General features: G+C 38.0%; 1 protein-coding gene across 5 annotated transcripts in view; it reads right to left on the bottom strand.

Moving 5' to 3' along the window:
• The window catches only part of LOC103038614 (microtubule cross-linking factor 1), a 91,109-nt gene that overhangs the window by 72,607 nt on the left and 4,893 nt on the right, over window positions 1-13,609 (bottom strand). For all 5 annotated transcript variants that reach the window (XR_002651135.2, XM_022678976.2, XM_022678977.2 and 2 more), the window contains exons 2-3: window positions 12,347-12,571; window positions 10,390-10,548 (exon numbers count right to left, since the gene is read on the bottom strand). Coding sequence is in view for 4 of the 5 variants with exons in the window: in XM_022678976.2 (XP_022534697.2) it covers window positions 10,390-10,548; window positions 12,347-12,571 (384 nt within the window). In the remaining variant the exon portion in view is untranslated. The remainder of the gene's footprint in view (window positions 1-10,389; window positions 10,549-12,346; window positions 12,572-13,609) is intronic.

Below are 13,609 nucleotides of genomic sequence, written 5' to 3'. Positions count from 1 at the left end.
AGAAATACAAATGTGAATTAAAAAGGAACTCTGGCAAGGTGTTAAATGTTTAACTATTTTGAAAGTGTTGATTTAACTCCAAAGAGTGTGGCCTATATAAACCCCAAAAAAGAGTTAAAATCAACTCTTTAGGAGTTAATTTAACACTTGCCTTTTTGCTGTGTGACTGCAGGGAGGATGCGTATACCTGTAGAGGCTCCATGCATCCATGTTAAAGTGTTTGGTATAGCAGTGTTGGGGAATTCAGAACAGGGTATAGATATATTGTATTTAATAGATGTATTGTTTTGTACTAAAATTGACATTCTGCTCATTGGCGATGTGAATTATCAGAGCTCGAGCAAGGCATGTTGGTTGGCTGCCAGATGGATGGGATATCCCATTTTCAAAGTTTTTGTTTATGTAACCTCAATTAACAGTGTCTTGTGTGAACCAGAAATATGTGTCATAGAGTGCATTTTTACCCACAGTGGACAGTGCAGTGGGCTGGTAATAACTGTGAGCTGTGGCATTCAGTCATTGCCAGTTTCACTCACTCCCTAGAACCAGAGATCTACCCTATGTTTCCTCCAAGATACAGGAAGTGAACCATTGCATTTTAAACTGCCTCTAATGCAGCATTACTGGACAGCTCAAAGCGCTTGCAGTAGAACATTAATTACCTGGCAAGTCTGGTCGAGCTGAGAACCATGTTTTGATGCAAACAATTTTCATAAATGCATTTCAGTTCCAATATAAAAATTCTATTCTAACATTATATTAACTGACCCTTGTAATTAGACACTCCTGAGTTTATTTTTTTGTTTCTTAAAAATAAACCATCTCATTGAGCTACTTTGAGCCTGGATAACGGTGTAAAAAGTGATTGATTAGCAGGGGATAAATATGCCCTGATAAAAAACATTCTAGCCTGTTTGGACAAACTGCACAAAATTGCTGGATCTTGGAAAACTGTGCAACAATGGAGGTGGGATATTCAACAAAGGTTGGTACTCTTTATCATGTTTTAGTACACCCAAGTCAATTTCGCACTGGAGTTCGCCTTTAAGTTCCAGTATTTGTTATAGAAATTTATTAATGGTCCACAGTGAGCTTGTATAAGTATGCTAGTAAAGGGAAGACATGCTTTCTGCAGTGAAGCAACACATGGGCAAATACACTGTTGACAAAAACCTCCGTAAGCTGTTGGCATATTACAGTCAGGGAGATGTATAAACCCATCAGAGGCTCTCTCTCCCTCTCTCTCTCCCTCTCTCTCTCTCTCTCTCTCTCTCTCTCACACACACACACACACACATTCTCTCTCCTCCTCCTCCCTCTCTCTCTCTCTCTCTCTCTCTCTCTCATTCTATCTCTCTCCTTCATCCTCCCCTGTGGAAACTAAACCTGCCAAGAGGTTTCATAACAACATGCTCTGTTGGATTAATGCTGATCTGGGTGCCAATCCTACAGCTAGCTGTGCAATCGGCCGAAACACACCCAGTCCTACTGCAGACATCAAGGCCCTGTACAGACCCACCAGCATCCTAAAACACTTTCCCCTGAGAGAGAACAGTGCACACAATTACCATTCATATCTCACACATGGCACAAGCTATTATTGTGGACATAATGGCACAGTAGCTCAGTTAACCTTTCAACACACTGCCAGGGTCCTTGTGTAAGCCCACCCACACTTCAGCTCCTCACTCTCACAAATAACTACATAACATTTTATCATTTTATACGAATGACTTTATAGTTCTTAATCCTATTATTAATAAACTACTTTTATTGCCTTACCAATAACAACTTGATAATAATAATAACCACCATTCAGCTCAAATTCTAGTATAACTAACAGCAAAAAAAAGGTCCTAATCCGAATTGAAGCGAATCATGTTAACTAGAATGTATAGCTTATATTAGTAACAGAATTTTACTATGCTGCACTATTTTACTGTTAGTTTGTGCACCAGTTCAATAGTTCAGACCTCAAATTGTGCATTAATTATTATTCAATTTAAATTATAATAGCGACTAAATCATAATCCTTCCGTTTGAAAATGCTAAAACATGGCTAACAGTAAATAAGCTCAACCAGTGAGCCAGGCTAGCATTACTTCATTAATGCTTCATTAATAACTGCATTTTTAATTGTTACACTATTTTTCTGGGTTTTTGCTGTTCAGTCCAAGCTATTAAACTTCAGAAAGCCATAATTAAATAAACAATAATACTTTAATAATTGTGTTGAGTTTCAAAGTGCTAGCTAACATAGCTAAAAGCAAAAAAGCTCTTACTAAATCATGCTTTTTTAATAACCTATAATTTTCAAAAAGGCACTGTTTTAAGGTGTTTTTGCTGCTCATTTCAATTTAGTTAACCACAGAAAAAACTAATAATAATTAAAAACTCAATTATTAATAGAAACTCATTATTACATTTGTAATTATATTAGCACTAAAAGCTAAGTAATACTGCTAGCATGGCTAAACATTTGCTAAACATTCACACAAAGCAACCCAAACTGTTCTCATACAGATCTCCACTACCAGATCAGGAGAATCTCTCACTATCTTTGATAAACTCCTGAAGACAGAGCTCTTCAAAGAGCACTTACTCTCCTAACACCTCTAACTAACTACCTTCTACTACCAGATCAGGAGAATCTCTCACTATCTTTAATAAACTCCTGAAGACAGAGCTCTTCAAAGAGCACTTACTCTCCTAACACCTCTAACTAACTACCTTCTACTACCAGATCAGGAGAATCTCTCACTATCTTTAATAAACTCCTGAAGACAGAGCTCTTCAAACAGCACTTACTTTCCTAACACCTCTAACAATCTAACTAACTACTTTTAATCTAAATTTCTTTTTCCTCCTTTCCTCCGCTGTCCCACTATTTCCCTTCAGCCTCTTTTAGGCCCTTTTAAAAATGGTTTTGCATTGAACTTCTATGTCCTAAATGTACACTATTATTTGTAATTTTCGTGGATAAAACTGTCTGCCAAATGTAATGCAATGTAATGTAATGTACATGAAAGCTCCTAGTGCCAGTCAGTGAATCATGGTAACTAGCACTGCTGGCTTCATTACACTGTGTGAGTCATATGAACATTTTCGGCTAAAGTAATCCTCTTAATTCAACACAGACACTGAATACACAGACATTCACTGCTGTCATTACTCTCAAATTCAATGGATTTTCAAGCGGTTATACAACAATATACACTATATGTCCAAATGATTGTTTGGACCACTTGTTCTGATTTATTCATACCAGGCGTGGGCTTGAGGGATATAAAGCCCACCAGAACTGAGCTGTGGAGCATTGGAACTGTGTTCCCAAGAATTTGGGACACGCACAGCATTCACCTTTATTTCACCTTCATTTAACCAAGCAGTGAACCTGGTATGGTTGGTTGCACTGGATACCCAGTTGACGTCTGATGTGTGAAAGTAATATTTTTAGAGAAGGAAAGGCCTGTCAGAGCATCCTGCTGGCCCAGTTTAACTACATTCCTGACTGATAAGGACACATTACACTGTGAGAATGAGGCAACGTACAACTCAATTACACACAGGTAGCCACATTATTATATAGTGGTTTTAAAAAACACATTAATATGAATGAATAAAGAGCTTTCTTCGGCAGAACTGGCAATCATTATAAACACTGCTGCACACTGATACATTACTCATTTTAATTTGTTTTAAAATTACAAAAATTGTCATTTTTATGCTATGGCACTTTTACAGTATAAAGTACTGCAAAAATGTGTATATTTTCTAAGCCACACAAAAAAGTGCCAGACTAATACATTCAGTACAATAACATTGACATTGCTCACTTTCTAATGAAATGAGCAAAATATGTGTGCTCTTTAACTGAAAATATAGACTGAAGAAATATAAAGTGATCCAGCGGGCTAAGCGCTGCCACTTTGATCGGGAGATTGCTGGTTCGAATCCCAGTCATGCAGTTTGCCATCAGCTACTGAAGCCCTGAGAGAGCACAGTTGGCCTTGCCTCTCTCTCTGGGGATGGTAAATGGGTAGATGGAGCTCTTTCCCCACATAACTCTAAAGGGTGATGTCGATCAGCACAAGGCGTCTGTGAGCTGATGTATCAGAACCGAGTCGCTGCGCTTTTCTTCAAGTGCGCTGTGAAGCTAATAAGCAATGCTGCATCAGCAGCAGTTTGAAAATAGACGGTGTATGACTTCACATGTATCGGAGGAGGCATGAGCTAGTCTTCACCCTCCTGGCGTTGGGGCATAACTAGTGATAGAGGGAGTCCTAATGAGTGGGTTGGGTAATTTGCCTTGTGAATTGGGGAGAAAATGAGATTAGCAGGAATAAATCTTAGAAAGCACTACCACCCACAGTGGACAGTACAGTGGTTTGTAATGGTTGTGACCAACAGCATCTGACTAGAACTCTCCGAGAAGTCAGTGCACATGGCAAAAGTCATGGGACACTGATTAAAATCACGATTATATTGAAAATACCACATCCTATAGATTAAACAGTGTGTTACAGAGCACTGCATACACAGCAGCAGCTTATATAGGACACTACTGCACAGTATTCCCAATTTGAGCCATGCAGAACATCTGTCTTTATCCCCTGCACCTCTGGCAGACCAAGATAGGAGGATAGACACATAGAGGATGGTGGGATAGAGAGAGTCCCAGGATGAACAGAGGGAGGGATGGAGCTCACTGCTTTCTGGGGCAAACTGGGGAGGGGGGTTTCATCCACATGATATACCAGCAACTAACTCCTTCATATAAGAGTCTCCTTATAGATCCTGCTCTCAAGCTCATTCCCTTGCTCTTACTGTGACCCTGTAGGGAACTCTATTTTGGAGTTAGTAGAGCTGTGTATGGGTATATGTGCCTTTGTGTGTGTGTGTGTGTGTGTGTATGTGTGCGAAGTAGAGCTCACCTAGACTGTCTATCAAGATAAATGTGCTCCTACTATAGTACAATCTAGCAGGACACTGCGCACTTCACACACACACACACACACACACACACACATTGAAATTACTAAATAATACACCTTAGTACGTAAATGCCTTGGAATGTTAAGAGGATAATAAGGTTCTGCAACCAGTGTATGCACACTGAACGCCCACTCCGGTCGCTGTTCCAGCAGGACAGTGATCATTCACATGCTGCTGCCATCTCAAGACGTTGCCTTTAAGACACAGTTACATGTCTCTGAAGCCACATCACCAGACGGATGAGTAGAAAATGGGATGGTATTGAACACATATCCACAAAATCTGCATTAACTGCCTGAATATTTGAGCTGCACAAAGTGGATTATCGCACCTTTAGGAACCTCTACAACTCCATGCCAAGTTACTTGCCATGTTGAATTGCATTACACACTACTTCTGTATCTGTAGCTCAATAAATATGAGCAGGAATTGCCCATTTTGGAGTAGATTTTAATCAATTTTGCAACCCTTAGCTTAACAGGGAAATGATAAGATTAATAAAAGATGCTTCACCAAATATTAACACAATTGATGGATTTATCCTTTTTTAGCAAATTCAGTTTATTTTTTTTTTTATTTAATGACCAAATGATTTAAAGCAGCAATTAACAATGGATACAATAATACAGAAACACATACAGTAAGCTGGTGATGTAATTCATAATAAACACACCCATATATTTCCACAGAAAACACATAACAATGTTCTGTGAAGATAACAAAAGTGTTTTAGCACCTTTCTGGCATGAGCAGGATTTTCCAGTTGACTCGTCATAAAATTGCAACACAGTTTATCCAAAGCTAATCTTGATTCTGAACCTTAACTCAGATTAGTGGCAGCACTGAACCTGTAGGCATTACTCAAAATTCTCACTAATTTGCAGCTCAATGAGATGCCGGGGGAAAGCCATGTCAGATATTTCATCAGATCTGTGAGATTACAGGGCAGCTGCTTTGAATTTGAAAAATTTCAATCTGGTACAGTCCCAGCTCGCTTTTAGTTATTTTATACTGTCACAGATTCAAAACAGGCCCTAGCACTGCAGCAGTGGACTAGATACATTAAAACATGCATTTTAATGAAATAATGTTGGTACCTCATTTTTTACTCTCTCTTTGTAGCTCTAAAATGTATGCTGGTCTGTTAAGCTTAGAAGCCAACCAAAATTATACGGACAGAAATGTTGGTGATCAGTATTAAAAGAAAAGACCAAGTAATTTATACCAAAGAATGTCTTGTTTGGATTTCTTCATTTTGGCTGTACGATATAACGTTTAAGCATCGGCATCGCAATGTGCGCATGCGCAATAGTCACAACGCAGGACATGTGATGTCACTTAGGGCAATTAAATCAAACATGTCATGTTTCAATGTTTTTAGATACACAGCGCTGTCTCGGTGTCTGTGTGAGTGACAGGCTGGTGCTGCCTGAGAAGCGTGAGGGGGAGCGCGAGGGGAGGGGCAGGAGTAAACACAAGGTAACCGCATGGCCTCCATCCACATGGTGGGTCACATGCTTATAAACGCACGTGTGGAAAGCTGTGCACCTCAGTCCAGCACAGTTTTGTGCAGATATTTCCAGTTACAGCTGAATTTATGCCTTTAATCCCAGAAAACGCTCTTATTTACCATTTAAATGCCTGATTAAAGAACCTGCCTGATTAAAGAACCAATTACTGTTGTTTTGCTGTTTTCCTCGGGTTTTGAGTGGTCGGCGCTGACTCAGCTTTTGATTGGTCTGGATGCGAGACAGCGTGTGGGTGGGGCTGGGGCTGATGATGTCAAGGGCCCTGCATTGTTTATTATTGCGATATATATAGTCAAAAAAAGAACATTTGCAATGTAATTTTTTTCCAATATCATGCAGCCCTAATCCCTAATCACCACTGTTATGATGTTAGGCTGATGTATTGTTATTTAGTGTGGTACTGTGCTGATTGGGACACAGCACTTTTCTTCATTGCTTGCAATGCATCAATACATGTTATGCAAATCTATGTATTTCCACAATCAATGAGTCAACCCAGCCCTAGAGTAGCACAAACCACTCTCTGTCTCACTATAAGGAGGAAATGCATTCAGAACAGAATGTGCGTAGGTTTCAATCATTCCTAACCAGATCACAAACCTGCTGAAACCTGCTTTATTTTTCATTAATCTCCACTGGAAAATAGATTATATCCGCAACATAAACCACTCCACAAGCTTTCCACAGCTACTGGCAAACTAGGATCATTTCCAAGAATGTCTGGAATATTCATATTCAAACACTGTTCAAAATGAATTGAGTCTGTAGCTCCTTTAATGTCTTAGCTCCAAGCTCTCTTGTTTAATCAGAGTAAAAACTCTCTTTCACACACAAAAGGACTTTCTGTAGATTGCATTATCAGAGCAGATAATCTTACAGTTGGGACAGATGCGTGAAAAATGTCAACTTAACCTTATATGCAGTCTCAGCTCATCTCTCAGTTGAAGGAAGGAACCTCTCTTTCAATCATAAAATATTTTTGGGTAGATGCTAACACTAACACCATAACAACGGCTGCACGTTTCTAACACCAGTTCAAGAAAAAGGTATGAAGCTCTCTTTCATGGAAGCACAGCAATACAGTCAGTTTCTCTAATTTACCAGACTTTAGCCTAGCTAAGCTATACTAGATCCGGTGGGCTACTGAACTAGCATGTCAACAACAGCTGTTCATAAGTTCAATATATCTTTAAATAACGAGGCTTTTATTACAGAAGAACCTTTAGTTTGCAGGACTTAACAACACACTACCTAAAGTAAATACAATGTTTAAAACATGAGGCAAAACCATGGTAGGAAAAGAGAAAATCCTTCCAAAAATAAAACTGAAATGAAAACACTAAAAAGAAAATAAAAATGCAAAAATATCCTTTTACAATTTAATTTTTCTAAACATGTATAAAAATATTATGACAAAATTGAAAATTAAATTAAATCACTTCATTTGCAATTCAAATTTTCACAAAAAATATATAGTAATAAAATTAAAAAGGCGTTTTGACATTTCATTTTCATTACCATATGGGTATTTCACAGTCAAATCTAAAATAAAAAGTGTGAAAAAAAAATAAATGCTTCACTTTGGTCTTGCATTTTTTTGATGAACTGCATAATAAATGTCAAAACTAAAATCAAAATGCAATAGGCTGCATCTCTGACAGAATCAAAATGAAAACACAAAATGGAAAAAGCAAGCAAAGCAACAGTTTGTGATTCAGTTTTTGGAGTGGACGGCGTTTTAAGTGTCAAAACAAAAAGGCAAATGCAAAGTAAGATTAGTTCTCTCTGCTGGTGATTTACTTTTCATTTCCCACTTTGAGTTTTTGTTTTCAACTTTACCAGCATTCAAATACATGTAAATTAACAGTAGGCGGGGCTACAACTATGGTTGGTACGTCTTTGCTCAGGTACTAATCTGTTACTGTTTTTCTCTAGACTACCACATGCTCTGGCCCAGTCATCCTTCTGCATACTGACAGCCTGCAGACTCAGAGTGCTGACTCGCATTATGAGCTCCTTCTACCCATGATGCTCTCCTTCCTGATTAGCTTAAGCCAACCTCGCAAGCCCTGGAATAACTCTTCCTCATCCCATTACCCCACAGCACAGCAGAACACACTGTGAATTTACAAGAAGGCAACAAGGATGTGCAGGCTGATGATGCAGCCTGACTTACAAAACATCCTGTTTCTCCAGAAACAACGTACTATACCAGGATTTTTCCAACCCCTATACATGTGGGACACAACATGTGTATAATCCTGTGCTGATCCCTGAGTATTTTAAGGACCATGTAGAATGGGTTCGACAATCCGAGATGACAAATGACCAACAGTTTAATTTAAAACAAAATTACCAAAAATCACATTGTTCCCAACCAAAGAACTAGATTTTAAGGTAGCCACTTACAATTTCCAAAAAGTAAAAGGTTATTAAACCTGTGTAATAAATGTCTAATCTTTTTAAATCTGCCCCTCTCACCTGATTCCAATTTTCCATAGTTGTTTACAGAATTCATACACATTTTAACTAATACGTTTTCATGAATTTGTCATGATTTTTCAATGCCTTCAAGGCCTTTTTTTTACGAAACCTGTTTTTAAGAAGCACTAGACCTTAGACTGTGATGTCTAAGTCTCCACTTGCATTTTTCTAAGCTATAAGCCTAATTACCTCTATTTCGTATTGATATTACCACCCTACCATTGTATGTTTTGACCACATCTCACGTTTTTGCCTCTAAAAAGCCTTTTTTGCTTGATTTCTAAAACCTTTGCTGTGTATGGATTCTGATTTTTGTGTTGGTAAATAAAGTCATCTCTACTTGTATCATGCTTGCATCTCATCTATGGTGACAACGTGGTTTAAATCAGATTATCTCTAAAAATCCATTGTTTATTTTAGGCTGTTCACACTATCCTTGTAATGTGGCCCATGTCTGACATTCGTCTGAGCAGTTTGCTGTATTTAACTAACACACACACACACACAAAAAAACATTGCTTCATGTGAAGTTTCGGTTTCATTCTTAACTAAATTCCAGGAGCTGTAAAATGCTTGAGTTTGTTTTTTGAACACTAAAACACTTTAGGTGTGGTCAAAAGCCCTTTCTGGATGGGATTATTTTCTCAGGGAGATCTCTGTGAAAAATATTTTACACTTCTACTTTTTTTCTAGTGAAAAAAACTGGAGGAGCAGTGAGTTTTTATAGCTTTCTCGGTCACATGACACCTCATTTCCACTCAATGTTTTGTTTACATGGATCTCAGTGAAAATGCGTACCCAAAGTGTAATTATGGTGCGTAGCCACCATTAAACACGAGGTGATGAAACACATGAGATGTGCATCCGGACAGGAATAAAATTACCGGAGGACCACAGAGTTCAGTAAAAACAGTCGGTAATTCAGCCTGCAATTTTCTCAGAGGACGTCAGAGAAAAACACATACATGATCATTCCAGACGGGAATAAAATCACAGAGGACCTTCAATAAAAGAAAAAATTACCCCAGAACCCCCTGAGAAAGTAATTCTATCCGGATAGGACTTTAGACATATTTGAGCGACATGTTATAGCAGTGTAAACTCATCTGTCTCTCCAAGACACATTTAACAAGACAAACCCTGCTCAGAACAAACAAAATACCAGTAATAACAGCAGCACAACAAGCAAATCTGCATATTATGTCACAAAGCAAATCAGACTAATTTGTCTGATTATATGGAAACACATTTAGCAACCAAGTAAAAATATCTAAAATATTTTAAGAATACAATCCAGATACAAGTCACATGATGTGACAAGATTTAAACAGGGTTTAAAAGTAAGCTCCACCAACTAGCGACTTGGCTAAAAGCTGTTTACCTCTTTGGCTCTCTCCATCTCGTTGTGCAGGGCCTGCTTGGAGATCTCTACTTCAATGATCTTCTGCCTGAGCATCTCGTTCTCATCCTCCGCCCGCGTGCGCTTATCCTCCACGCTCTCCAGCTCGTTGTGAAGACGTACCGACACATCTTTGGCCACCTGTAGTCAAATATAGACAGACATGTAATGAATTGTAGGAAATACAGTTTTAATCTAGGATACCCCATGGTGTTTAAACTCATTGAAACACCTCTAATTGCATTGTGTTTTATTACTCCTCGTTTATAGCTCATTAAAAACGAACAAAGATATAACTCACTGCTGCAAGTGCAGATTCTACACTTCCAATCCATAATACAGTAAAAACCAAGAGCACCCTGACCCAACAGTCTCCAACAAACACCAATAATCCAATGAATAAGACTGTTAAATAAGAAGTTTGTGTACAATGCCTTTGGTATTGTTGCAGAATGTTCTCACCTATTTCAGATTATTCTAGAATGTTCCCAATGTCTCAGAATCGTCTCCCCATTTCAGATTGTTCTAGAATGTTCCCTTCATTACCAATGTTCCAGAACAGTCTCCCCATTTCAAATTGTTCTAGATTGTTCCCTCCATTCACAATGTCCCAGAATCTTCTCCCCATTTTAGACTGTTCTAGAATATTCCCTTCATTCACAATGTCCCAGAATCTTCTGCCCAATTCAGATTGTTCTAGAATGTCCCCTTTATTCACAATGTCCCAGATTATTCTCCTTATTTTAGATTGTTCTAAATTGTTGCCTTTCGTTTACAATGTCCCAGAATCTTCTCCCCATTTCAGATTGTTCTAGAATGTTCCCTTCATTACCAATGTTCCAGAATCCCTCCCCTTTATTTTAGATTGTTTGAAAAAAGTTCCCTTCTTTTATAATGTCCCAGAACAGTCTCCCCATTTCAGATTGTTCTAGATTGTCCCCTCCATTCACAATGTCCCAGAATCTTCTTCCCATTTCAGATTGTTTTAGAATATTTCCTTTATTCATAATGTCCCAAAATCTTCTCCCCATTTCAGGTTGTTCTAGAATGTCCCCATTATTCACAATGTCCCAGAATCCCCCCCCCCCCCCCCCCTATTTTAGATTGTTCGAAAAAGCTCCCTTTATTCACATTGTCCCAGAATCTTCTCCCCATTTCTGATTGTTCTAGAATGTCCCCATTATTCACAGAATGGGGTTCCACACATTTCATAGTGTCCTAGAATGCCCTCTCATTTACAATGTCCCAAAATGTTCTTTCGGATTTCATACAGTTCTAGAGTTTTCTCCTTGTTCTCATTTACCTTCAGTATTTTTCCTCATTCCCACTCTTCCAGAACCTTCTGCTCCTTTTATACTGCTGTGGAATTTCCTCCCATTCCTTGTTCTATAATGTTATCCCCATTCTCATTGTTTTCTCCAATGTTTTCCCAAGTCACAAGGTTCAACGTTGTTTACTTCCTTTTAGTATTCTGTATGTTCCTCTATTCACAGCTCTAGAATGATCTGTCTGTTCACATTGCTGTATAATGTCCCAATAACTCCAATGTTACAATGTCCATTCAGATTTATCTACAGTATTTTTCCTCATGTACACCACTCCAAAAATGTCCTACTATTTCATACTGTTCTAGAATGCCTACAGCATTAAACTGTTCTAGAATGTTCCCACAGATACTGTTCATAGCTGTTGAAAATAATCTTCTTATTAAATGCTGTTGTAGAATTGATCCCTGTTCACGTCGTAGAATGTTCTTTGTTCTACAACGTTCACCAATATATGCACTATTGCACAATGTTTTCTTCCATTCCACAGTTCTAGAATGGTATGTTCTAGAATGAGACAAATTCAACAGGTAAATACACACAGTTTTTGCTCTTTACAAGCAAACAATCAACTATACACACACACACACACACACACACACACACACACACACCTTGAGGTCCTGCTCTAGGTTGCGCAGCAGTTCTCCATCCACGTGGCCAGTTTGCGCCACACGCAGGCTCTTCTGCTCGGCCTTCCGCAGACGGTACTGGAGGATGCGGCAGTTTTTGTTGGAGCGGTCCAGCTCTCTGCGCATCTCCTGCAGCTGGTACACCTCCTCCTCCAGGTAACTGTCCCTGATCTCCTCCATCTCAGCCCGCAGCTCGTCCACTTCATCCTAAACACAAACAGAGTCACAGTCAACGTCAGGATGTCAAAACCACCACAGCTAACATTAAATAAGTTCTGGCATGAGATAAAAAATCGAAATCTAAAGCCCGGACCCTGTTTACACTAGGTGACTACATGTAACTAGTCTCTGAATTGTATTAGATAGTCAGACTACACAAATTCACTCAATGTTCAGTTATTATTGCTAATGATTTGTTTTTACCAGATCCTAGCATTAGCATTAAAATTAAAAAAGCATTAGAATCCAAATAAGTCTCGAATTAGACAGTAATACAATCAAAATCATAATAAAAACTAGTATCATCATCAGAATCAGGAACTGGTTTTGGAATCAGCATTACATTATGAAGTAGTATAAGAATCAAGCTGCATATCAGAATTAGAATAAATATCTGAATTTAAATAAAATTCTTAAATTAGACACAGTTTAAATTAGATTAAGAATTAGAATATGAATGAAAAGATGACTTTTCAATCAGGATGCAAATAAGAATGATTTGAATCAAAATGGAAATCAGAATTGAAGTTTGAATGATTGCAATTAGAATCAGCATTAAAATATGAATTAGTATTCTAGTTGGAATGCACATTAGAATCAAATTTGGAATTGGAATTCTAATTAACATTAGACTCACAATTACAATAAGAAGTAACAATCAAAAAAAAAATTGTATTAACATCAGAATTAAAAACAGAGTGTTAAAATGAATTTGAAAATAATCTGGATGTATATCGTAATTAGAATAAGCATGTGAATCTAAATCAGACTCATAATTTGAATTAGAATCAGAATTAGAAGGATTATTAGAAGAATTGGAATGCATTTGAGAACTAGAACAAGAATTAGATTTTGATTTGGGATTACAATTAGAATCAGCATCATTATGAGAGCTTGTATCAGCAAACCCGATCTACAGATAAACAAATCTAGATCAAAACCAAGCAGAAAACATATCTAAACATAAAACAGTAAAATTAAAATGGTTCTGTTCTCACTGCCAGAGAAACTGTGTGAAACATTTTG

Source organism: Astyanax mexicanus, chromosome 4 (assembly GCF_023375975.1).
Source record: "Astyanax mexicanus isolate ESR-SI-001 chromosome 4, AstMex3_surface, whole genome shotgun sequence".
Lineage (NCBI taxonomy): Eukaryota > Metazoa > Chordata > Actinopteri > Characiformes > Acestrorhamphidae > Astyanax > Astyanax mexicanus.
Note: the sequence above shows the minus strand (reverse complement) of the source record. Positions and strands in the feature narration are given on the sequence as shown.